General features: G+C 41.5%; 1 protein-coding gene across 1 annotated transcript; it reads right to left on the bottom strand.

The window, feature by feature from the left end:
• Window positions 1-6013: 6013 nt before the first annotated feature.
• On the bottom strand, window positions 6014-27107 carry DTL (denticleless E3 ubiquitin protein ligase homolog). Its single transcript, XM_074864850.1, has 15 exons — window positions 27062-27107; window positions 26678-26803; window positions 25514-25612; window positions 25127-25188; window positions 24915-25035; window positions 24376-24441; window positions 23084-23199; window positions 22317-22390; window positions 21286-21389; window positions 20199-20303; window positions 18015-18127; window positions 14247-14336; window positions 12321-12459; window positions 7612-8474; window positions 6014-6082 (listed from the first exon to the last, which is right to left on the bottom strand). The coding sequence occupies exons 1-15, from the start codon at window positions 27105-27107 to the stop codon at window positions 6014-6016; spliced, it is 2193 nt and encodes a 730-aa protein (XP_074720951.1).
• Window positions 27108-27168: the final 61 nt, after the last annotated feature.

The following is a 27168-nucleotide window of genomic DNA, read 5'->3' as shown; positions in this document are numbered from 1 at the left end:
GCCACAGGTTGTATTACACACTGCTGGAGTTGTTCTCAGTGTCACTCTTTTCTACCTGATATGGCTGGGGGGCCAAATAGAAAATAAAATAAAATTAAAAGAAATTTGTTTTCGTGAATAAAAGTTTTCCTGCTGCCTTCATGCTTGAGAGTATCTGTGGTTTTATGTAATACCACTCACCCAGCAGTCTCGCATCACTTTCTTGAAGGATCGCCTACGTAGTGGAGTTAGTGCAGAGCTGTTACTTCAGAATAGCCGTTTCTGAACAACCTTGTGCAAAAACAGGTTTATTCTGAAATAAGAAAACCTTATTCTGGTTGATCTTAATACACTGTCAAAACCGACTTCTTTCCAAGAGTGAATTAGGTTAAATCAGACCAGGTGCAAGAAGAGTGCCCACACACAAAAGGATCAGAAATAGCCTTCAAACTCACACCCACTCTTAATTGGGGTGAACTGGCATACATGGACAACTCTCCCATTGCACAGAGGAAAAAAACTACAGCGTATAGATAGGAGACACAACATGGTCCTGTTGCATCTCTTACGCAAGGTACTTTGTTCTTTCAGTTTTTTTCTTATGTTGATTACTTTTCCCCTGCTAACGTCTGCAAACTTCAGCTTTCTCTTTATTACACCAGTCATGCTTCTTAAAACATTTGCATGTGTACAAACAGCTGATTCCTTATGATGCAACACTTCCAATTTTCACATAACCACCTTGCTGTCAACTACCTGCAAGCAAATCAAAGTCTAGTCAAGAAGATCAGAGCTCATTGCATTTATGTCAGTCATAGGTCATTTTCAAGAATCCAGTGGATGTCTTGATCTCACAGTATACACACTGTCACTTCCTCCATCAGTAAATCCATGAAAATTACAGGACAAAAATAATGGTGACACTGAATAATTCAGTAATACACTCCGACAATATCTGCTAAACTCCTGTCAACACAGCCTACTTCGCTGTCGTTGCAGCATACAGTGGAACTGGCTTTACAGTCCTATGGACTATTATTAGTCTGGTTTTTGGATACTTAACACCTTTTGCAAGAATGGGAATAGAACAATAAACTGACATTTCTACATAATGATGTTACAACTAGAAGGATAAAAGCTGAACCAAACAAGAGTATATTGATATTTTGTCACAGTTACAGGTAAGTTGATGTAAGAATGATCAACTCTACCAGGTCAGCTTAGTCTTTGCTGCCTGGATTTGTGTCCATCTCCTCCCTTGCCATCCTCACAATACGATGTGAGAGCACGCTTAGAGGCAACCAGGGAGTTACATAATTTATGACCCAAATATAAAAATCCAGGCATGGTACAGAAGTGGATAGCTGAAGATACTTTACCTAAAGATTCAACCATTCTTCTTTAGACAAGGGAGAAGTAAATCATAAAGCTGAGTCTTTGAGATGAAGGAAAGACATAGAGCAGCTTTGTGTTAATACAAGTGGAGATACTACTGTGGCACATTAATGTGAAGGAATGAAGAACTTCCTTAGGTGTTTTACTCAAGCTTGAGAAATATTTTGGAGTTTGTATGTAGAATCTCTTTAGCTCATGAAAGAGGAGAACAAGAGGTAGTTCAGTCTCATATCTGAGCTTCCTACATATTGGATAAGAGACCTGTAGTAGTAGAAATATCTTTAACCCAGACCAAAAAGTGAATAATCTGAGCTAACAGGTGAAAGGCAAAGCTAAAAAAAATAAAAATGTTAAGTCAGTCAGAATCTTTTCACAGTATTGCACCTCTAGAATAATTTTATGTACAACTGTAATTATCACTTGAAGCCTTTAAATCAAGATTGAACAACTTCAAAAATAAGAACTCCTGTAGCTTAAAGATACCATGTTGAAATCATTAAGACAGGGTATTTGGACTATTTGGATCCTTTCTGATCTTTAGGTCTATGTCTAGTTGCACAAGCCTGGAGTAATGAGTCTTCCTGCTGTAATCTAGTTGTATTTTTAGTCCCTGGAATTTTTCCATAATGTGCAAATTAAGATGGAAAGTTACTTATTCTAATTAGAAAAATACATAAGTCAGATTGAGGTTCAAAAATGAAAGGTAATCCTTCATTATAATTTTGCTTTTGCCCTTCTGGGATCATGCTGTCCTCAAACCATTGTGCATATTTCTATAAACAATTGACATGAAATGTTTCTTCATAAGTTATTTTAAAAGAAATTATGTATAGATGCCTTCATGTTCGCTTTCTCCTTGTCCTTTCTTTCCATAGCATTTGGCCTTTTGTGCAGTGCAGATGGAGAACACTTGGTTATGGTCAAAGCTGTTCTTTGAAGGACGACACATGGACACTATAGTGGCAGAATGTATTTTCTTTATTGTAGGCTGGACCATATACAAATCAGAGAGAGGAAAAAATGAAAGCCATTGGGTTCTGTTTTTCTGTGTAGAGAAACAGAAGGTGATAATTTCCACTTACTTGGGAAACCATTTAGGTCAGCTTCAGAAGGGAAAGAATGAAATTTGATTGTAATGGACCTGAAGATGAACACTATTTCCCACTTACTGCCAAACCAGTATTTGCTATGAAAAGCTCTTAATATTTGACCTTGAGGAACCTCTTTAAGAGGCATTCTGGATGCAAGGCCTACACATAAACCTTTGAATATGGTAACACCTCTAGCCAGCTACCGAATGCTTTTGGCAAATCCCTGGCTGAAAAGCATATATTTCTAAATGAAATTTATTAAGAAATTATATACCACGTAGAGATAGCACCTAGAACATTTTTCAATGCCACAATAGTGTGTTTTTCTCTAAACTCTGTAGGTCAGTTTACAGGGTGGTATGGACACTCAAAAGTAAGATAGACCATCCAGGAGATTTCAACCATATTCAGTGGCTGCAGAAGCAACAGTGCCAAAGGAAGATTTTAGCACTCCCTGACCAACAAGTTACCAACTCTACACATCAAGAGATAGTTTGACAGAACAGTCCCTTCAGTGACAATGCTGTCCCCACACCCTCACTTCTGTCCCCTCAACGGTTTTGGTATAACAAGCTGCTGAGCCAGGGAACTGAGGCAATTAAATTTTTGGTTTTCTTTGTAGTTAGCTTCCCCAAGGGATTCTTAAGTCAGTGCTGTTACCAGAAGAAATGCTTGCCAAGGCTTGCTGACCGTGCATCTGTACAGATCCTGGGAGTGCCTCTTCAGTTTTGCCAAGTCAGGTTAGCTCAAGTCACTGTTAAACTGCTATTAAACTAAATTGGTTGACTGCTCATAGCTGAGCAGTGAGAGGCATAATTTCCAAAAATGCAGTAGTAACAACTACTGGAAATAGTACCATCATGAACTGCCACGGTCATTCCCAAATCCCACTTGGCAATTAGAGGGTAAAGACTGAGGACAGAGACAAGACATCATTAAGCAGTATCATCTGCATGGAAAAACCTGTAAGATACGTAAGGTGGGATTTACATATATACATGGGATTTGGGAAGAATATCTCAAAAGGCTTAATTTGATTGTAAAACATGGAGTACAGAGTTTCTGTAAATCCTTTAGAAGGAAAGGTAATTCAGAGGTATAGCTTACTGGCTCAAAAGAGCTCGGTTCTTTGAATGCTTAGTTCAGCAAGTGTCTTGGGTAAAGACAGCACTGGTTACCTTAAACCACTTGACGTACGATTTGTATCAGCAATTCTTCCACGCTTTTGCAATCATGATTTTATCACAATAAGGTCAAGGCAGTTGGACATAGAAGAATGTAAGTTTCAGTTAATTCTCCTAGGCTCTGAACCAGGTTGACGTCAGCTTAAGATGAAAGAAATTATGCCTGGTGGTCCATAAAACAAGTTGTTCCACTAAACAAGTACTATTTGAAAAGGGGAAAATCCTCACATCCCCACACAATATTATTCATCCAAGAGGCAACCCATTAGTGTAAACCATCTCTAGGTAGGCCATTCACAAGATATAGGAGATACTGGGTTTGCTGCAGAACATTTCTGCAGGAGGAAAATATTGTAAAAGAAGTGAAGGAACATGAAATCCTGTTGTTGAAATGTCTGACAACCCATGTACTTCAATAGGGTCAATATCTCCTTGTCCTGCAACCTGTTATTTACAAACTACATGTATAAATCCTGCATGAAAATCTGGCTGTAGGCAAGGCAGGTTGTACCCTACAGAGTTGCTCTGATAATTAAAACTAAGACAGAATTCAGTCCCAAACCTACTTATTTTAGATTATGTTTCTACTACTTCCATGTACCCCAATATCCAGAAGTAGGTTAAAATTAAACTAACAGATTTTTTTATATGTATGTTTTGCCCAAGATACGAGATCTATTCAGATAATCCCTTTTTAAAAATCCATTTTTAAAACAAGAACTATAAAAAATTGCCTGAAATATTACATTACCTTTCCCAGTTTCCTAATGGCATGTCCTCAAAGCTCATGGGAGAAAGTTGTTCTGGTCCCTATACATATCTGAATGTTCCTGCTAAAAGATACAACTTGATGATGACTATTTTTCTTATTTTAAAAACACACACTACACATTTACTTTTGCTTTGTAGCTGTAAGAGACCTTTCACAAAAGCTGGTTTCTCTCAAGTCATTTATTTCCTTGCAAAATACAATCTACAACATAAAATACAAATCAGCATGTTTTCCTCTAATCCCTTTCAGCTACCATATTATTCAATGCTACTGTAAAGCAGGTGTGAAAATTTCAGATGGAAAACATGAGTCAGTTGGATCACATCCCTTTCAAATACCTCAATTCTTTTGTAGCAGAAAAACTTAATAGGGATTCAGAGGTTTGGTTTGGTTTGATTTTTTTTTGAAAGTTCATAGGAACTATTATACCAGAAGACAGAGTAAATGCTCCAACCTAAGACAAATATCTTCTAGTAGCTCCCCCTTGGGAAAGCACGACTGAGGAGTTAGTATCATTAGCCAGCAGGAGAGTGATCTCATTTCAGTGACCTTGTTCTATCAGCATCAGCGACAACTTACAATGGCAAAGCATTTAATATTAATATGTAAACTCTGTCAAGTGCTTTCTAAAATGTCAAGTGCCCCTCCCCCAATTTACAAGCTATTATTTTATAGATACTGTATTATAAAAGTGTTATGAAGTTATGTTATAAGCAGTTGTTAATGCCTTTGCTACAGGCTGAATCTGTAAGAGGTGACTGAGCAACTGGCTGTTATGGGATGTCTACTTCGGATAGATCAAACTCATTTTTCTAACATGCCTTGCCAGTATTTTATTTCAGAGAAGTGACAAGCTGTTGGCCTCAACAGCTGTAGTGCTAATGGTTCAAGAGCCAGATAAGTTGGTAAATACAGAAGTTTTCAGACTGGGACAAGAAAAAGGATGGCAAGAGGAGTACAGGCATTACATACTTGATTATACTTTGTCTCCTCTTAGACTATAATAGCCATCAGATGGACACGGGGTGTTTAAAAGTCCTTTATATTTACTTAACACATTCATAGCTTCCCTGCTGGAAGCAGATAGTCATTGACATACTAGAGGAATAAATGTAGAAATGCCATCAGCATGAAGGGGCTCAGATCTACCTCCAATAAGCTTTTCTACACACATTCCAACACTTCTTTTTCAGGAGAGTCTAACGATTTACACATTATTCGTAAGTAGAGGAAGTTTCAATGGCAGATTAGTAACATAAACTGACAAGCTATATGTGCCTGTCAACAATGCACAGCAGAGCTGTTGCTGTCTTTGGACTATGACAGTTGTCATGTAAAAAATACTCCGCTTTTATTTATATAAAAAATACACTATCTGAAGTCAGTAAGAGACCACGAGTAAGTATTGTGTAGATTTTCCACACTCAGCTGGCCTCAGTTGTTAATGGCATTAAAAACAGAAGAATAAACCCCAAGTTTATGAATGTCTGACAACAAACTGTGTAATCCTGGTGCATCATTGTCGCTGTTGCTAAATCTTGTCTTGATACCGTAGTGTCAACATCCATCAGGTGCAAGCACCGCATGCCACTTCAGTCATTCTGTGGCTTTCTGTGGAAGTATGTGCAGATCTTCCTCATGGAAACTGAAGTGGTTGCAGCCTAGGAAGTAAAAAAAAAACCCAAAAAACAACAAGAAACGTTTCTAAGTTAACATTTCATATGCTGCAGGAGTCTTAAAGTCTCCCCTCCATCATTGCTCCAGTTTGTTTAGCTTCCTAACTAAGACAGTAAATGAAAGGTTCTTTACTATAAGCTATTTGTCTTGCAGATAAGAGGCTTACTACCTACAAGAAGCACTGCCTAAAACCTAGGGTTGTCTTACTGCCATAAGAAAAGCACTCTGGCTGCAGTTTCAGCTTCCCTACAGCAGATAAGAGAGCTGCAGATTTCCAAGATGCAGCAAACCAACAAATGCTGCTGGTATTCCAGGCACCTCCTCAAGCTTTGAGTACAACACAGGAGCATCCCAAAATCTGAACTAGAGCATACTGAGCAGGAAAGGTAATTGTTCTATAGTAATCTTTCTCCAGGGCAAATCTTTCTGTCTTGTGTTGAACAGGTACAGCATAGAGCACAAGTAGTTGTAGGTTTCCTATAATCAAGATTTCTTGGTACCACCACAATATGAAGAGTTCAGCTGCTATGCATAACTTAAGGAATGGTGACTTACTTGCCTGCTTCATATCTGATAGAAGTGCTAGAAGAGGTGAAATAAAGTAAGAAATGAGATACCAAAATAAGCCTTAATGATGGCAACAACTTCTAGCGTCAGATATTCAATTGAGAGTACAACTAAAATTTTGTGATTGAAAGTTTACCTAACATTTACTGAAATAACACTCAATCAAAGACAGTGTAGGACTTGGAGTCCACTTTCAGAGCCAAGACAAGTTTGGTTTGTTTTAAAAAATGTAATTATCTTTTCTCAGTTTGCATGTTAAACCCTCATGCCTTCATGCCAACTTTTTTAGCTGCTTTATAAGCTTAACTTTCAGATCCTAGGATGAGCTCTGTGTTAGGCTTCTTGTACATCAAAAGTAGGATTATGTAGGTCAAATCCTGCCCTCTGACTCTTTTACAATTCTTTTGTTTTCTGCTAGTTTTCAACTGAAGGGACTGAAGGCATTATTTAGCCCCATGGTTTTAACATGGGTAACAAATTCTTTTGCTACCTAGGCTAGAGTAGAATTCAGCTCTTTCTTCCATTGCTAAACTGGTTTTCCAGTATATAAACAGGCAGATGTGATGTGAATACATAAACAGTACATCTGCTAGGAAAGGTGCTGTCATTACTGTGCTTCTCAGAGTAGAGCTGTATTTCAGGTGATGGCTACATCCTTCGAACATCCAGCTGGGGACCATGAGAATCTCTGAGCTCCTGTGTGCCCTAAGTCCTTTTAAGATGAGGGACACCACCATCCTAAAAATTCTGTTTCTGCACAGAGGGGATTAGTAGATAACAGCATTAATGTATCTGGCTTATTAGGCCAGAAATCACCCCTTTTGTCCATAATCAAAGGGATCAGATAATTCTTTGAATGTCTGAGCATGAGAGAACAAACAAGGGAAGAGTAGCAGCTAGGGACAAGTTCTTTCATGACCACTGTCACTGTGACCGTCCTACTTACAGTTTTTGGTGAAGTGGCTGCTGCCACAGCCTCTTGTCGTTTGACACCAGGACTGCAAGATGATGGGGGGCTGTTTGATGCACTCTGGCTGCCAGCTCTGCCAGTCCGTAGCTTCTCTCCTAGAGCAGACAACCAATTTTTTCTTTCAGGTGAACTATTCTCTTTATCTACTACCTCACTGTCTTTCCCACATGGAGATCTGAAAAGATGAAGGGGAGTTTGAATGCTCAGTGGGTTTATATGGCTTCCAGGAAAGGAAGACTCTTTCAGGCTGCGGCTGGAGCCTTCGTGGTCATTATCCAAATCAGCCAGGCTGAGAGAGCCTTCATCACAAGCATTTTGATCTTCAGCCAAATGACATAAGTTCAGCTTGGATTTCTTAGCTGCATGGTCCAGTTCAGTCACACAGCTACAGGCCTGCAGACACTTCTGCCCCGCCTTGTCTTTCTTGCTGCAGTCAAGCCTTCTCTTGGCACGCTTTTCAAACTGTGAGTGTGGGGCTTTAGAAGGGCAAGCGGCTTCCAGGAGACCTTGGGTGACTTCTGCCAGGGCTTTTCTAGGAGAAGGAGCCTTTTTCCCCACCTCTGTAGGAGAAGAGCACGGAGTCCTTGTAACCCAATGTTTAATGGACATTTTGGAGGAAGGGATCAGTTTGGGAGAAGCGCATGGGCTGGCTCCACTCTGCTTGGCTGGGGTGCAGGCTGCGGCCGTCTGGGTTTTGAGAGCGCCCGTTGGAGTGTTTGTAGACAAGGGAAGATCTCCAGAATAAATGGGAGCACAGGCAGCCGGCCGTGGTGAGGAAATGCACGGGCTGCCCACTGTGAAGACCTTGGCAGGAGTAGTCTGTGGGCTGGCTGGCAGTCCTGATAGGGGAGAAATAAGTAGTCTGATGAGGAACACAGAACAGCAGATTAAAGACAGCCCTTTTATAAACACCCCTTCCAACTAGGAGATGAATTTAGCACTGAGTCTGCTTCTTAGACATAGCCTTTTGAATTAAGAGGTTGCATAAATCCCTCTGATTTTGGTTAAACTGGTACAAGTCCTGTGTAAGATCCTGTATCATATCGGTAAGTATAATACAGTACGTTTGCAATGTCTGATGTCTATCCCTTCTCTAACAAGCACTCTTATGTGAGCTACAGCCAAGGGACTGATGGGCAGACAAAACAGATCTTGAATATTCCAAGCTGATCTAGCCTTGCTGGAAGCCTTGCAGTGGCTTAGTCCAGACATCTCTGTACTGAGATGCTGCCTGAGAGCCAGGCTGGTCCTCACCTGCACTGCCATCTTTAACGGTTGCATAACAGTTGAGAGACAAAGGGACTGTGAGCAGGTCCCACAGCTAATTACAATACCAAGGAAGCCATACGCTATAATGGCCTACCATATGAATAGTGTTCCTAGTCAGGCGTTATTAGTTGCATATTTTAAAGATGGAAAAAAACAAGAGTGAGAACAGGAAAGGACATTCTCTTGTCTTTTTGCTGGAGGATTTTCTGCAGTGATGTATTAGTATGAAGATGGTAGTTATTTACCACATCCAGGGAAATAAGAGAAATTCTTCACCTCCTGAACAAGGACTTAAATTCCAAAGAAAATAAAATCTGTCACTGCAGTAAGTTACTCCTTTAAAGCAATTATTCCCAAATAGATATTTCACAGTGGCTTCTGAGCTCAGCAGCCAAGATGTAAACTCCCCTGCTTTTAAAAAAAGAGGTTCTGAATATCCAGCTTCTTAAAACAGTAGTTATAGGTAGGGGCATAAGGACCTCACTCGTAACAGTGGAAATCATATTTAGCAAAGATCTTGGTCTGCAGCAATATTAGAGAAGGTTGTTTTACATTTTTTATTTGATTTATTTCTGGCACCCTCCAACAGAGAACACATTAGCAGGTTTGTTACGTGCCTGCTTTCTCATTCATCTAACTTGCGGTGATGCAATTAAATAGGATAGCACCTTGCTTACTCTATGCATTTCCACTGCTGAGCACAAGAACTCTAAACATCTTCTGTATACCAGGGGTTTAATCTAAACTCCTAATTCTCAGCATTAGCACTGTACTATAAAGCACTTCATTAGAACAATGAGAAGTCTAGTGTGAATAACCTGCCATTTTCTTTAGGACGCTGGGCTGTCTCACAAATAACATGTCGAGTGAGCCACCTACATGACTCGTTGATTATATACCATACTAAGACTCTTTTGATCCTTCCTTTTACTGTGTTATCTAGTATCCGAAATACAAGTACTGATGCATCAGGGCAAAATTAAATAGGATCCTGTATTAAGGGATCCCACTACAAAACACTCTAACACACAAAACAGAGTTAAAGGCTCCTTTCCTGATAAAATATGCTACTTCGTAACAACTTGCTTCAATCTGGACTAAGAGAAAGTAACTGCCAACATTGGTTCTCCTAATCTTTACTTTAATGAGCACTTACAAGACAACAATATCTCAGCTGGGGAATTAGTTGCACTTAAAACGCTAAGCTCCTAGAGGTAGAAGAGAAGTAGCAAGCTCAGCAACTCCTGATCCCTAATGACCATCTACAAATTCATACGGCAGAAATATTGCACACATAGCTGTGTATGAGCACTCTCAAACCCAAACCAGTCTGAAAGTTATACTGTGGAGACATTGGATAAGGGGAAAAAAGCTATCCTGAGAGTTTGATGGGTGTCACCACATGAAACAAACCCACACTTGAGAAACATCCTGAAACTTCACAAAGAATATGAAGATCAGGCTTTTTGTTAAGACTGCATGCATTATTCAAGTTTCTACTAAGCCAGTTCCAAGCTGTTTCCATTTACGCCGCCAGTGCATGTAGTACAACACTTTAAATACCTGCAGTCAACCTGCATAACACCAAAGCACGTTATTTCAGATGTTTCCTACCCTCTCTGCTACCTCTATCTCCTAGAGTGATATTATCAATCTCCAGATTTAAGAGTCACAAATTGTCCATGCACAGGCCTGCTCCAAAAATTTGGTTACACTAAAACATAGAGAAAGTAGTGCAACTTACGAAAACCACAAAAATAATTTCCAAAGAAAAGGAAACTGTGCTTGCTACACTGGATGATATAGGTCAACAGTCAAGACGTAACCTCAATCTTACAATTTGTTCCACATAAATGGGTGGGGAACTACCTCGATCTCATCCCAGCGGGTCTGAAATAGTACTTAGCTTGCCAGCTCTGAATCAGTCTCTGCAGATAACTCCCATATTCTAACAGCATGTGCTTTGTGTTCAAGAGCCAAGGTCAGCAGGAAGCCTGCTGTTGTATTTGCAGTGTCTGTGTACTTCCTCTTCCCTCCCGTGTTACTTTACTGCAGCAAGAGCATGGAGAAATAAGTTCTTTTTCTAGTATAATTGCCAAGGCTGACTCATAAAGTTTTAGTGTACAAGCTACTTTAGGTTTCAGGCTTCTGGACTAGACCTATGCTTACTTCTCTTTTGCTGAAAATAGTACTCAAAGTGATTTTTGAGCTCTCTCTGAAGCAGAGTGTGCACACACACAAACCATTTACCGGCTACAGAGCAGACCTGGCACTCTCCCTGCTATTGTCCTGCAAACTTCCTGCAAGACACTTACTCACTGGCAAAAGGTTAGAGGTAATGTTATCCCATTAGTGGGATTTAGAGACCTTCAGCCTTTATTTGTGTTAGCCAAGGTGAAATTCATTTGGAGGGTGGCTAGAAAAGATAGGTGGAACACAGGAAGGCACACCAGCAGCTGCTGGGAAGCTATTGTATTCTTAGTTTCAGAGCTACTCTACAGAGAAGCCTACCTTATTTCACTTTTTGGGGGGGGGGGGGTATTCTCCTTTCACCTACTCTACTGTAACAAAATGTAAGTTTCAGACAAGTCGAAGCAGTGGTATGATCTAGGGCTCCTTTCTTCTGGTCTAGGGTACTGTCCACGGAGTAGCTTCTCTATAGAGCCCAGATCTGCTTGCTAGCTGTGAGAGCATGCTGCATAGCTTGTCTGATCGCCTAGACTTTGTAAAAAGGTATTGCATTTGTTAACTAGCCTTAACATGTGAATAGATGAATGCTGCTGATTAATTCTGGAACATTATATGCATATATTACACGCATATTTGAAGTACTTTCACTACGTGGCATTTGTCTGTATAGACAGTACCACCGTATGAAGCTGAAGAAAGAGATGTAATATTGATAGCAGCAGCAAAGAAATCTGTGCAGAATTCAACTACTGGGCAGGAGGAAACAGTTCAGTGTTCCAAGACTGTATATGTGCCATCAGTCCTTTACTGGGTAAACAAGTAAACTGGAAAAAACATACGATCTTACTGCTCGCAGTTACTGTTTGATATTAAAAAAAGTGTGACTTGTTGCTGCAGTGCATGCACACATGACATCTACTTTGGCTGTTCAATTATTGAACCCTACTGATACCCACTGAAGATCTGGCTACCCAAAAAACTTTATTAATGAATATTTGCTTTGCAGTCTGGTCATACAAACTTTGGCATACTTGTAAGCTATTTCAGCCACCTCATCTTGTTGGTGGCAGAAATACTTACAAGTAGAAGTTTTTTCTGGCTATATTGCCTAATATGAAAAAAATAGATGACTAGTAAGACAAGCCAAAGGCTTTTCTTGGTACAGAGATCAGCCAAGATTCAGAAGCCATGTTGCAGAGCAAGATACCTCAGCTCAGGGGCCTTACCTGCTCCACGTTGTTCTTCTAGTCTCTTCTGAGTGACCCAGCCCACCAAGTTGATTTTGCTGAATGCTGATTTCTCCTCCTCAGGAGGATGTCGTAAGCGCCAAATTCTCACAGTGTTGTCATCAGAGCACGTGGCAATCTACAGTATAAATTAGTTTGTTGGAGTAACCAGGGCACATCCTATGGATCACACAGAGTGTAGAACAGCTACACCCAACACACCATGCCAATATGAATGAGGGTGAAGCCTGGTTGAGGGGGTACAAGATTTGCCCATAAACCAAACAAAACCCAACTCTGTTTCATTACTGTACCAGACAGCAGTATTTGCTTTAAAGCAGGCAACGCTGCTGCCTTCATGCCTTTCTGCTAGAGAAATCTGTCACCAGTAACCATTTGCCTTGCATAGCTCTGTGACAGACAGTAGTCTGCTCAGGAAGGGCCAGGGCATATTTTGAGATTTCAATCACTTGGGAGACAAAACCGGCCATGCTTTTTTCACCTGCATCGAGTTCTGTCTCTGTTACTTAGGACCCTTCCTGCTTGGGGACAAACATTTGCAACACACCGAGAAGGTGACATTGGAAGGCTGTTGCACTAGCCTTAAGCGCTATCTCTTCAGAGTCAGATGTCAACAGTATCTGGCAGAGAAATCAACTCTGCTAGAAACATTGGTCTAGATTCCTGCCGCAGCATCATAGGCTCCAAAAGGATCTGTGGAATCTTGTCTGAAGCAGCAGCAGAACCCACCTAGCCCATGTTTTATGGCTCTCTTCAGATTAGCTGGTGACTCACATGGGAATCAGCAGCAAGAAAAAGGAAATGCTGTGGCCAAAGTTCATAGTAACCTGGATGGGAAAGTGCCTCTGCTCTGACCTCTGTGACACCAATATCGTTCCTACAGAAAGCAACTTTGCTCTCAAATCACTCCAAGTAGCTACCTGACCTGTCTTAGCACCACATTTTCCACTTTTCTTCATCCTTTGCCACCTGTACAATGGCTGACTATTTCTCACCTGTGGCAGTAACGATTTTAAAGGCTGCATTGGTCTGCATTTCCAACACATCATATCAGGATGCTGGGCTACCTCTAGATCACAGATTTAATCCAAAATGCTAATTCTCATATTTTTGTGCATCTTACACAACTAGACCAATTCCTCCTGTTTGCCTGCAAGACTCCCACCTTCCTACACTGCAACTCCTTTCTGAAGACCCAGTGCTATGGTGCAAGTGGCTGACTTGCTTAATACAGTGGGGCGAAAGAAACTGGCTATTATTAGGACACTGTCTAGGATTTTTCAGTGTTATTTCTCATTTTGAGCCAGGCCAATCATTTGAACCAACCTCCTACTGCAGTTCTCTTTGTTTTAGTGATACCTGGTGCATAATTGCTGACCTGATTTCACTGGAGGTTTTTGGGTGTACACACAAATATGTCATAAAAACAGCTCAGATTTTGAAAAAAGGTCACAATGAAAAGAGTCCACATATTTTTTAAAGGGCATTCAAAGCTTCTTGCTGCTCTGTACAAGACTAGCAGGTGTATCAATGGTCAGACAGATAAGGTAGCTGTAAGTATGGAACCACAAAACAAGCTTTTGGCTTACAAAAGCCCTGATTAAATGGTTTCAGTTTTGTCTCTGACAGGTAGTGTCACAAGCTCTCGTCAGGAGAGACCTTTGTTCATTTGCAATTCCCTAGGTCTTATCAAATAGCCTAAATGATTAGAAAATATGAAAAAGTTCTGATACATTGTACTCATGTGACAAGCTTCGTTTAGTACCCACCTAAATGAACATTTTTAGAAATTATTGACTAAAAATTTTCTCCCAAATACACAAATACTGCTGCAATTTTGAAAAGCAGATGTTGCCACCTCACGTCTATTGTTTCACGGGAAAGAAAATTTTCCAGAAAACAAACCTTAGTGAAGTCTGAAGGACACCAAGCTATGGAGGTAACTTCTTGAGAATGACCAAGGAGTATCCGTGGGGGAAGGCTGGGCTCAGAAACCTTAAAAATTCCATAAAAAAACAAGTATAGAATCAGAAGCCCCACAGTCTAATATACATCACGAAGAAAAGACCCCACAGCCCACCTGTGAAGCATGTGAATACTTTCCATCTTTCCTATATGACACGGATAAATCAAATGCTCTCAGCCTGTCATCATGAGGCAACAACTGATGGAACCTAAGATCTGTTCATGTTTCATCTCTAGAGGTGAAGCAGCTGATCAGCATTGAGATGTACTGACTTGCCTGGAAACACTTGTTCAGTTCCTACTACACACAGGATTTCTGCCTCCAGAGCTGTCAGCCCAAAACATGACACAAGCACTTTACTCTATTAAGTAGGATGCTGAAAAGTTTGGGAAACTCATACGCTGAATCAGGATAGGCAAATATATTCTGCTGCCATTTTACAAATGTCCCAGTCAATGGTTTATTAAAAAAAAAAACATGCCACCAACAAAATCCTGTAGATGAACCTTCAGTGGCTTCAGAACTGGCATTTGTGGGACTGTGAAGTGCCTGTACTTCCTCCAACCAACCAGCTGGACCAAACACCCTTGTAAGAATTCATAAAAAAGCTCCCTAAATCATTCATGCTCATTAAACTGATCTCCATTTCTCTTACACCCTTCATAAAAATCTATCTTCTGTTCTACAGTATTACTATTAATCTTCAACTACAGCTCATGTAAGTGACAGATACAGTCAAAGCTAGCATTAAGTGGCCCAAGGAAGAAAACACACACAAACACACACAGAGATTATATCCAAATTTTGCACGGTTTCAGCAGGCAATCCTTTCTGGAGCTATGAGTCACCATTATTGATGTGACATTATAAGGGGGATTTATCAAGGGGATTTGCATGAATGACTAAGTGAATGAACCAATCCTTTACTGTGCGGGAAAAGGAGTAGATATTACATATAGATTTCAAAGGAAGATGCAAGACATCGGGGAAGGCTTCTGATCTACACACAAGTTTTTCTTTTGTGGATCACCTCGTACAACAGCCTGCAAAACTGTAATTGAATATCCAGCTTCAGATCTTAAAGTTGTTCTCATACAAACAGGATCATCTTAACAGGCCGCTTTTTTTTTTTTCCTGGCATAGCAGAGGCAATCATTTGACTAAATATCCACTAAATGCCTTGGTCAGAGTATTCCCTCCTCTGCCAAAACATGCAATACCATGGAAACTAAATCCCTATTTAGGGAATAAACAACAGGAGATCTTGGTGCAGGGAACACCTTCGTTTACATTTAATAACAGTCTTGCTATGCACACATAACAGACACAATAGTGGTCCAGTAGCCACTGATTGCTGAAAGGAAACCAGAGGAAAAGAATAAATCTTGCTGGGACACAATGGTTTCACGCTACTAGTGTAAATTAAACCAACTACACCCAACTTAAAATACTGTGAACTGAAGGAGGATGCATAGTTATAGCTGTGTGCACTCTATTTAGCAGAAGACAGCTGGCCAGCCTGTGCATGTTAAGTCAGGATTAGCCAGCACTTGCTGCTTTTTGCCTGATTTAACAGGATATTGGTGGGGAAGTTAGAGCTATTGTGGAAAGGTTAAAAAGAGAAACCTAGGAAATGAGACTTTATTAGTTACTCTACTCACTGAAACAGCTGTTGTCTCCATCTTCAAGAGTCAGCATAAAATGGTGTACATAGTTTTATGCACCATACAATACAGAAGCACTTAAATTCCAATGCTGGGACAGACCAAAGAGTAACTTAATATGGTCACCTCAGCATGGTCCATACCAAAGGATTCAAAGACAATGGAAGTATATGTCTATGAAGTATATTTTTGTATTACCAGGAAGGTATCTCAGCTGGGTACCATCTTTGTCAAAAGAAACCTCTCTGCTCTCTGGCTTTTATAATCTTAGGGTTGTTCAAGAGTCAGTTCATTAATCAGGACTAGTAATTAAAAAACAAAACAAAACAAAACACAACATAATAAAGCAAGTGTTCATTGCCTGGAAGTGATTTATGTATGGAAACAGACTGAAATAGCGTCCTTGTCAGCAATAGCTTCTAGCCAGTGTTCCTTGGGAATTGCTGACCCAAACACAACTTAGCATTGCTCTTTGAGTTTCTCAAAGAAATAATCTGGGTGGACAAGGTCTTTCTCTGCCTTTCGTGCCTTTCCTTCCTTGACAAGGCCTTCCTCTGCCTTTCATTCCTCTCTAGATATGGAAAGCTAGCACTCCTCATTAAGTTCTTTCCAACATTACCTGTTAATTGCTCATGCAATATCTAACCATGTTTTTCTCACAGCATAGTAAGTCCTCATACCAGGAAAAGATACATATGTTTGAGTCAGTAAAATCTGCCAACATTTAAAACAAATTAAGAAGCCTCTGGATATAACAGATCTTGAAAGAGACAGTTTCACTGGGAGTCCCACATTCTAACATGACTATGGGACTAAAGTAAAAGTAATCATCTGATGATTTATTTAATAACTATGCAGTACGATCTGTTACTCATGTGATAGCAACAGAAGCCTTCTGTACATGAATGCATTTTAAATGTACTTTAAATGCTTAAACTTTGAAATGTAATGGCATCCTTGAATGCTCTCAGCCCAGACACAGCCTGTGTTCCAAGAAAGTATCAAAACACACAAATGCAGGATGCTCAACTCAAGTTTGCACAGGTATTTTTGCTGAACTCACACAGAACATGAGGAAGGTTAAAATTATACCACTTGGCATGGGAGTAACCATGCTACCACACTCCTGGTACTACTGAGTAAGCAATCCAGCTGCTTACAAGTGTTCTCCAAATCAAAGAGACTACATGCTTAAACCACAACTTCAGCAGGCTGACCCTTGGCTCTGAAAGGTTTGTATTTTACTTTCAAACTCGTTGTGAAAGGGATAAACAAGTCAGCATTCCCCCAAAATTACCTCAAACCTGAAATAGGCAGTCACCTGTGGTTTCTGTCTATTTTGCTTCAATAAGAAGTCTACTCTGTTCCCATATGGCTGTCAAGTATGGAGAACAGAACTTGAAGCATGCCTTATTCTGAGATCCCTGCTATTAACTTGGTGACATTTGCATTTCCTACACGTCAGTGCAAGATGTCAAGTGACGAAGCCTGAAGCCTCTCGGCTGTCAGACGGTGCTTTGGAATTTTGCTGAAGGCTCTGGCTGAGCCCTTGCTGTAATACAAAGGCTTTAACTACTGTAAATTAAGCATGAGAAAAAGTTGTCTGAAGCAAGAGCTGGAAAGAGGGGAGGTGGGGGAGAAAGAGTGCCCTTTAAAACAATAAAATTGTTAGGTTTCTGCTAATGTGCTCCGTTGATAAATATGAGCTGAGACCTGTCTGTCTACTTGTCATAGCTGGCTAAATCAACAGGATTGAAAGAGGATTTTAATGCCCATTAAAACCAGATTAAGATCAGCAACTTGCAATAAGCAGCAGTGATGAGAAACGTATTGATGGCAGGAGGTTAGCTCTGGTTTACATTAAACAGTTACATCTAGCCTTGACAGCAACAAACACACTCTGGGCACAACGTGCCAGTTGCTAACCCATGCTGCTTTGAGCAGGAGTGGGAGGCAGGGAGTGTCCTATGTGAACATGAAAAACAAATAAAACGGAAGAGCGGAGCAGCTCTGGGTTGCATGCTTCTGTCCCAACTGCCTCACCTTCCAGATGTAAGCGTTGCAGTCACTTGAGCCACTGACCAGGAACTGGTCATCTGGGCTGGTGCTGGACTTGATGTAAAAGGTTGAATTCTGGTGCCCGCTGAAAACGGCCACTGTGAAGAGAGAATTAAAAAAAGAAAATAAAAACTTCATTCAATGCACAGGCCTGGAGTCAATTTCGCAAGGAGGGCTGATCTTACAGGCTTTTCTTGCCGAGCCACATATCCTCTGGAGAAAGTGGTTGCACTGCTCCCTCACTCAGAGGCTCTGGCAGCAGGAAGTTTTTATTATTCAACCGGAGTCCTTCAGGCTTCCCAAACGAAGCAATAGCTCTCTCCACAGCATTAGGAAGTGGTGGCAGTTTCATTAAAACTTTAGCTTGACCCGTATTGCAAGCAGGCCGAGACATCACCTGGGCTGCCCCACTACTCTCATTAACGTTCCTTGTCTCTTCCTCCCTCGGCTGCTGTCACCAGTCCTACTACGTTAACAAGGGCAGTTGCACAGAAAACATAGCGAGGACCTTATTCCACCCAGGCAGCAACAAAGGCGCTTGCTGCTCCTTCCTCCTGCTGCCAGTATCTTTATTTCATCAACGAAACTTTCATCATGTCAGTCATGCTCGCCAGCTGCCTGTATTTAAGGCCTCAGTAGTGTTTGCTAAAGCCTTGAAACCATCACCCCGAATGGCTGCCATTCCCCCTATTGCAATGATCATAAGAACCAGCAGCTGGCACAAGAGCTGAGTGTGGATCTAGAGCACTCGGATGCACCATGTCCCATCCTCTCGTCAGGGCAGAAAGGATGAGTTTCCCAATGTAGCACCAGGCGGGAGCTGGCACCCCCTCTGCCAACCCTGTTTTAACAGTGATTTTGGTGAAGGAGGTGACCAGAGGACACGTGGCTGCCTTTGGTGGTCTTTGAAAAGTTGCGAGAACCCACAATATCCTTTAGTTTTTACCCACAGCTGTCTCAGCACAGCAGTTACCAGACAGCAAGTCCTTTCCTAAGCCAGACCTACCAGCAAGTCCTGTTACAGTGAGGATTTCCTCACGTCCCCCTGCAAACTAAAGCTGCCTCAATACTGGCTAAGAGCAGCCGCAATCTGGATACAAGTCAGCAAGCGAGGAGAGAGGCACCAATCCGTGGGCAGGCGCTGCCCTCTGCGGGAGCAGTCGCACACTGAGAAGCTGTACATGCTTCATTCAGCTGGATCAATCGAGATTGCTCGCTGGGTTTTATCAGCTGCACACAGAAGGCAAGAACTCCACGAGGAGCCCGAGGGCAGGATGCCCTGTACTTTAGAAGGAGCTCTCTCCTGGGGGGAGGCAGGCCAGTGAGTGTTATTTCCACAGCTCAGCGGTGGCACCCGGGGTTAACCTCAACAACTGACCTATTAATATTTACTACTTGCACCACTTCTTGACTCTGGAAGCATTCCCACCCACCAGACGGCCTTTCTGAAGAGCAGACAGAAGGACACATTGTTCATTTAATTTCAATTAACTGAGAGACTGAGAAAAGGCAATGGAAACTAAATCATGTGTACGGCTGGAATGTATCTGACAAGTTTTGCTGCTTTCTGAGAAGCAGCCACTGGCCTATGACAAAGCAACTTAGTGCACCAAAGGCTGTGGGCTATCTTGTCAACCTAAAAGTCACAGATGCAAAGCTGAAGAAATCTAAAAAACTGAACTATCTCTACAATATGCTGAGGATGCTTTCTCCCATAAACTGCAGTAGAAGCTAAATTTAAAAGTCACCTTAAAATATCTGAATACAACATATCAGTTGATCACTTTACATGGATTCATATCTAAGTTTGAAAAATCAGTGACTGCCAGTAAGCAGAAGATTCAAGCTTCCTTTAGGTGGGTAGCAGCTGGATGCTAGCCATTCCTCACCAGATAACTAGAGTCAACATTAGTCTCTGTCTGGGTGAACCAGTATCTGCACTTACTTAAGTTTTTGTGCTATTAATTTTATGTAGATGGCTTAACACAAAATATGAACAGCCCTTGTAACAGGTTCCTTCTCTCCCAGGTAGCTTTAGACATAAGAGCATGGAATAGGTTTCTTAAGTGTTCAAGGTGGTTTCTGTCACCAAGTCATAGGGAGAAACTTGCCTTTCTATGCTCTGGAATAGCTATTTTTTGCAGCTATTTCCACAGATATCATGCTTACCTGGAGTGGTCCTTAAACTTGTCATATTGAACATGTAGATACTGTCATCAGTGCAGTTAGCAAACAGATTAGCACCAGTGGAATCCAAAACCAGGCTAGAATATCCTATAGACAAAAGGAGAAGTTCTTCATAAGAAATAACTCCACAAAAAACATTTTGGAAAATAGGCATTCTCAAAGAAATACCTAGAAAGGGAAATTTGGAAAGGACCTCTCACATATGAGATTGTCATTGAAAAGTTTATTTGTTTGACAGAGCACCTGCTGGAGAAGGAAAGTTTCTAGAATAACATCTACATTTTCTCCTGAGGATTCAGAGTGATATTTAGAGACGAATCTCACCTTCAGAGCAGGCAAGTTATTTGATAGTTTCAAATGGATAACAGGAACAACCAATTGTAGAAGCAGAGATTAAAAATAGAAACCCTCATGCTTTGGTAGAAGAAGTCATCCTCTGATTTGCTAGTGATTTAGGTTCAAGAAAAATCTTTTCCTGCAAGCAAATTATTTCATAACCAGCTCCTCGATGATTTCCCTCATGTTCTTGGGCCTGACACTGACCATTACCATGTCAGGATAGTTGATTAGACAAGTCATCAGGAATTACTGTGTTGCATCAGAGCATTGCAAGGCATTAAGATAGAAAGAAGCACAGAACAACATGAACAAGAGCACTATTGTTTTCGGTTAACACACAGCTTCAAGTATTACTCAACTCTGGAAGGTTATAATGTAAAAACCCAGTCCGGTCTGTTATCTTTGCAAGTTACAGTGCAAAAGAGTTCAATATGATTTCTACTCATGCATCAAAATGAGTAGCTAAATTCTACCTCAAGAGCTCTGCTATTCCCTCATCTCAATTTCTGAAAATGCACTGCTGAAACTTATGCAAGATTTTATCATTGGTGCAATGATACAAAAATGGGGCATTTTCACTCCTCAACTTGAAAATTTGGTATTGGCAATCAAAATACCCCGCTGAGCTTGTCAGTCTGATCAATAATTGGCTAAAAAGATAAGAGGTGGCACTGTCAGTACTTCTTAAATTCACTTTGTACTTTAACAAATACATCCTCCAATAACTTACCAAGTTTGCGAGTACTGGTCCCAGGGTAGCAAAAAGACTTGAAAGGCACCGGGTCCTGACGATAAGCAGCATAGTTCTTGCGCAAGTCCCATACTTTGATCACACTGAAATAGAAAAGCACAAGTGTCTTTAAATTCAAAATTTCTTTTGCAATGCTGATAGGGCCTTTTAAGAGCACAGGAAGACTGGTTGCTCATTACTGGGGAGCGTGCAGTGCTAAGGAACACAACTGAGCAGAAGTAGAGGAGAGATGTGCTGAAAGCAAAGCAATTGCTCTGCTGGATATGGAAGAGGAAGCAGCACTGTCTTCTGTAACCAACACAAGATACAACAAGAGCCAGCAAGTCAACTTTCTTCAACTAGTAAAAGGAAATACAAGGATGCCTTTATACTCCTGACTTGTAGTTTTAAAAGTTCTTCAAGTTTTTTCTGGTCTCCAGGAGCAAGCCTATCTCACGAGCCATAGGCTGGAGGATCAATCTTATCTGCCTCAGAAAGGCTCTGACCACATGGAGCCTGCTAAAGATTTGAGTCCTGAGAAGGTAATCTCCATGCTAATCAATGAGACAGTTTGCTTGAGCTCCAGGACGCTGCAACGGATCTGGCACCTAAAAGAATGCATCTTTTGTAACTCAAGGCAACATTTTCTCAAGCATGCCTACACACATCCAGGCACCAACCACTCACTCACATCCCAAAACAGCTCACTCTCTAACAATGGTCTGTTTATATCTGGTCCCATAGGTCCATGAAAATAGAGAGAGATGATAAGAACTGCTCTCATTCTGCCCCATAGCTAAGACACTAAAATGAGCATTTACCACATATCCCAGCACTGCAATATCCAGTAAGGAAGCGGCATTCAGCTTTGTCAATGCAAGCTGGCAGTGTAGCTCTGTTGATTCTACCTAATAGTAACTCTAGTCTCACGGGCCACTGGGTGATCTTAGAAAAAAAAATCCCCCAATCTTTCTGTGCCACTAAGGAGAACACACAGAATAGACAGAAAAGCAGGCATCCTCTCTCCTTACCCATCAACAGCTCCTGCAGAGATAAGAGTATGCTTGTCCTGAAGCAGCACCACAGTTACACTCTGCTGAAAATCCTTAAAAAGAAAAGAAAAAAAAAAGCCACTTTATTTTCTTTCAAAGTCAGCGAGATATTTCTGCTTAGTTCAAGGCCAAGTGAATACTGAGAAAACCTCCTCCTAGCCAGGCAGGAGAACCTGGAAATACCAGATGCCAGTTAGGATACAACAACCCTTCAAACACTCCCACTAGGAAAACTGGCACTGAGTGATAAGTATTTGGGCAGCAGTTTGAGATTATACCTTTCAGGTCACAGATAAGAGAGCTGCCTCATCACAAGGTTTAATAGATTAAATAAGACCAGGGTTTATCCAGTAAGGCAGTAATCTGCATGGTCAAAATAGGGGGAAAAAAGAAAGAAAAAAAATTACAATCCTCCCTATCTCCTCAAAAAAAAGAATGCTGGCCATTGGTTTCCTCTCTGGAAAAAAAAAAGATGTATTTTCACATGGCATTTGCACAAAGATGGCTTTGATGGCACGTGGGTTGTTAGACAACTAAACAATGTCTAAAATGAGCCATAGCAAGTGACCGTGACACAAAAACCTACCTCTGCAAAGATAAATGGAAGCATTTACTACATTCAAGCCAAATATTCCTCACAATAATTACTTAGGAAGACTTCTATGAATAACACTGAATAACACTTCTGTGATTAACACTTTCCTCAGAAGAGAGGCCTACATTTCATTTGCTCCCCAGATACCTACCACCAAGGGAGCAAGTCCTCTTAGGTTCTGCCTCTTCTTCTTCGGTTTGGAAGGAGTCTGCTTGTCAACCACATTGTGTGCTCCACTGATTTGATTTACCTGCCTATAAAATCCATCTGAAAGAAATCAAAGACATCTCAATTAATAGTTTCTGTGCAATTTTGCTATCATTTTAATAAAACAGGCATCAGCTTAGAATAAGTCCTAAAAAGTGGCCGAGACTAATCTTTTAAAATCATTAATGTATTCTGAAAACAAAAAGTTACATATGAAACCGATGAGAAGAACACAATAGAAAACAGGAGCATATATTGCAAAAAAATACAGAGGTCGGTGTAGCATAGGCATTGAAACTAAAACTGGTCTAGGCAGGCTGCCTTTGGAAATCATTACCCCTTGGTCTGTTCTTCAGCATGCATCCTCGTCTGGGGCATTCAATGCATCTCATCCCGAGCAGAACCACACTCACAAGGTTTCCAGTGCTTTTCCACTCTATTTTATTTCCTATTTAGCCTTTTGCCTGCTACTTCTCACTCTTTGAAACTTACTGCTTTACTAGAGCAAAGTGACTTTTCTACTGTTTCCCTATACCTTTCACTTCAATCACATGGAGTCTCCCTTTTCCCCCACTTGACAGTTTGAAAAGCCATGTAACCTGGGTCATATGGAGAGCGAGACATGTTCTGGAAGCACAGACCAGGAAACTGCTGGGACAGAGGAGGGAATTGGGAAGAAGCATAAGGGTAAGATCTGATTGGGGAAGGAAAAGCTCCAGGAAACAGAGAGGAGCAGAATGAGCTCACCCTGAATTTAGTAGGTGTTCCCACAACATATTCAGTTGTTCCCAGCACTCACAAGTTCCTTTGCTCCTGCACCTTCTGCCTTCCTTCCCACTCTGGCTGGAGCCTTCCCAGCTTTGCTTCATCCATCTGGATGGCTCTGACCTATGTACTCTCACCCAGCACATCCATCTCCATGCTGTCCCACACACAGATGTATTCTGTATCCCCTTATCTCCTTACCAATACACAAGGGTATTATCAGGCCACCACGTACATCATGCTACAAATCTGAGACTGTTACAAAATGGAAAAATGTATTATACATAGACGAAATACCTATTCCATTATTTTACTGTACTAAAGCAGTAAACTGTTGTCTGACAATCCTCCTCTTCTTACTGAAGTGTTACCTATATTGTATTCAAAAGCATTAGTCCAAAAAATACATCCGAGTACTATTCTTATATGAGATACTGAGCTTTTCTGATACACGTCTCAAAGTTCACTTACCTTTCTTGTTGCATCTGGTATCCCAGACCATGATGTTTCCATCTCTGCCTCCAGTACAGAAGACAGCTGAGAGAGAGAAAAAGAGTTCTACTAGCTTCCAAAAGTGTTAATTTAATTAACTGAATGCAGTACTATGTGCATCTGGCTCTTCTCCCCCAACACTGGGGATGGCAGTCCTAGAGATACAAAAATCAGGCCATTGTTTTGGAATGCTTTTTGACTAGTTTCCTTACTATTCTTAACCATTTTTTTACTACTACTCTAGAGAAACCTGCTTATGAAAAGAGTATTTACACACTTACGTATGGAAGTAGGTGTCATATCTTAAACTGGCCAAAGATCAGAAATGTGCAGATGTTAGCATCAGGTCACTGTGAAGTTCCAACAAGTTAGTTTTGCTTCACTGGCTGGGTCACTGTTCAGTCGGCCTGTGCTATTTGTAACTGTCAGTTTCCAAAGCCCTTTTCTAGCCCCAAAGGTACCAGGTGTGCCAGAGGGAAAGAAGGAAAAAACAGACAACAGGGAATATCAACATTTACCTTTCTCAAATCTAGAAAAAGCAACTGATTTGAGGCTACACTGGTGACCTTTGCATATGCCAAGAAGCTCGCCAGTTCTCACATCCCACACCTTGGCTGTCTGATCTCCTGAAGCAGTGACCTTGAGAGGAAAACATAAAAAGCTTTAGTCATTTTCTGCACACAGTTCCCAAAGCATTAAAAATAAAGTCAGATGACAAAAGACTGCTTACAATCTTGTGTTCCCCTGGTACCCAGGCAAGGTCAAATACAGCGTTTGAGTGAGCCTGCCATTCTAACAAGAAAACAAAAGCCAAGATCAGATCAACGGATTGCAGTATGGTATTTTGCAGAAGACTAAAGAATATCAGACACTGAAATCAGAAAACTTGTTAATAGCTTGCCTTAGGCATGAAAAACAACACAGAACAATTCACCTACTACTGCTGTTCTAAGAGCACACTCATGCTGCTCTTTGTAAAGACAACTCAGCAAAGTATACCAGAGGATTTAGGTACTGCCCACATTTATGTTTAAATGACTTGCAAAAAGCTTTCTTTATTCCAGTAAATCAGGTACCTGTCACATCAAACAAAGACCATATTCTATATAATAATTACCCTTAAAGATGAGTTTGCTGTTAGTTTGAGCTTCAGTATCATACAGTCTAACAAATCCTTCTTCATTTGCAACTGCCAGTACATGCTCCAAATTCGGGGCTGAAAAGAAATTGAAATATATTTGTGTATTATATAGCTGATCCATAATCACGCCCTGCTCCTTGTGAAGGGCCACAGACACTTTAAATAGGGTACACAGCAAATAGATATCTGTGAAATAAACAGTACTTACATAGCAATTCAAATGTTCAAAATGCAGAAATATTGGCAAGCATTTTTGCAGGAACTACTATACATGGGCAATCAAATGGCTCTAGGAGCAAGTTTTGAGATAATGGCCTCTTTCACCAGCTATAATTTGCTAGTTATAGTTTTCTGTATCTATACTACCTATCAGTCATCTGCAACCTCCAGTACTTTCTATGGATCTGAGTTGGAAAAGCAGGAAGCCGTCTTGCAGAAACGTATAGTCTCACACCAAAACTAGAGTACTACAAATGAAAGTTTTGCCCTAAAGATTCAGGAGCTTCCACGCTTACTTCACTCATCATGTATTTATCATGAGAAAAGGCTACATGTCTAGTGACATCCATCCACCTCTTTGATTTCTACATACTATTCTCCATCTTGTTATAGCTTTTATGTATTTTGAACCAAGCCCTATTTTTCAGCTATGTAGCCTAACACTGTCACCAAGAGGACATACCTGGAAACAGACAAAGCTCAAACAGAGAGACATTAAAATAAATGTTTTGTAGTTGCTTCTTTAAGGGAATACCATCCACCAGTATACCTAGGAGCACCATGATCCAATTTATATCACATCTAGGTGCAAGTACACTATTACCAGCTCACTTTAAAACAAGAAACTTTGAAACCAAATCATAGAATCATAGAATGGTTTGGGTTGGAACAGACCATAAAGATCATCCAGTTCCAACCCCCTGCCATGGGCAGGGACACCTTCCATTAGACCAGGTTGCTCAAAGCCCCGTCCAGCCTGGCCTTGAACACTGCCAGGGAGGGGGCAGCCACAACTGCTCTGGACAACCTGTTCCAGTGTCTCAGCACTGACATATGAGACGTATTTAAACAAACAAACAAAAGCTGACAGCAGTGCCCACACGCTGGCCCCTAAAAGGGCCTTTCGGAAGGTGACTTTACCAGCAGAAAAGGTGCAGCCGAAAGGAGGGACCGGCATTCCCGTTTCCCCGTAAGACAAGTGGTCATCTTCTCGGCTGCACTGGTAGCCATCCAAGAGATGCTGCAGGGGAAGCGGCGAGGACCGACCTACAACGAGACAGACAGACCGTAACCGCACCAGGCACCACAGACTCGGACGCGAGGAGGCCCAGGGCCCCCACAGCGGCTGAAGAGGCGCCCGAACCGCCCCCCCTCCCGCTGTCGGGGGGGGCCTAACCCGGGAGCTCCGAGACCACTGCTGCGGCAGCGGGCAGCCCGGGCTTACGCCGCCGCGGCCCCGCCGCCCGGGAAAGAGGCGGCGGCGGCACGGGAAGGCGCGGAGAGCGGCGCGGCCGCGGTACTCACAGGGCGGCGCGGCCGAGGCGCGGTGGAGCAACGCACGGCACAGCATGATGGCCAGGAACGGCCGGCGCGCGCGGACCCGGCTCGTGGCGCCAACTCCCGCCACCGAC

The sequence above is a fragment of the Strix uralensis genome, chromosome 3, assembly GCF_047716275.1.
Source record: "Strix uralensis isolate ZFMK-TIS-50842 chromosome 3, bStrUra1, whole genome shotgun sequence".
Lineage (NCBI taxonomy): Eukaryota > Metazoa > Chordata > Aves > Strigiformes > Strigidae > Strix > Strix uralensis.
Note: the sequence above shows the minus strand (reverse complement) of the source record. Positions and strands in the feature narration are given on the sequence as shown.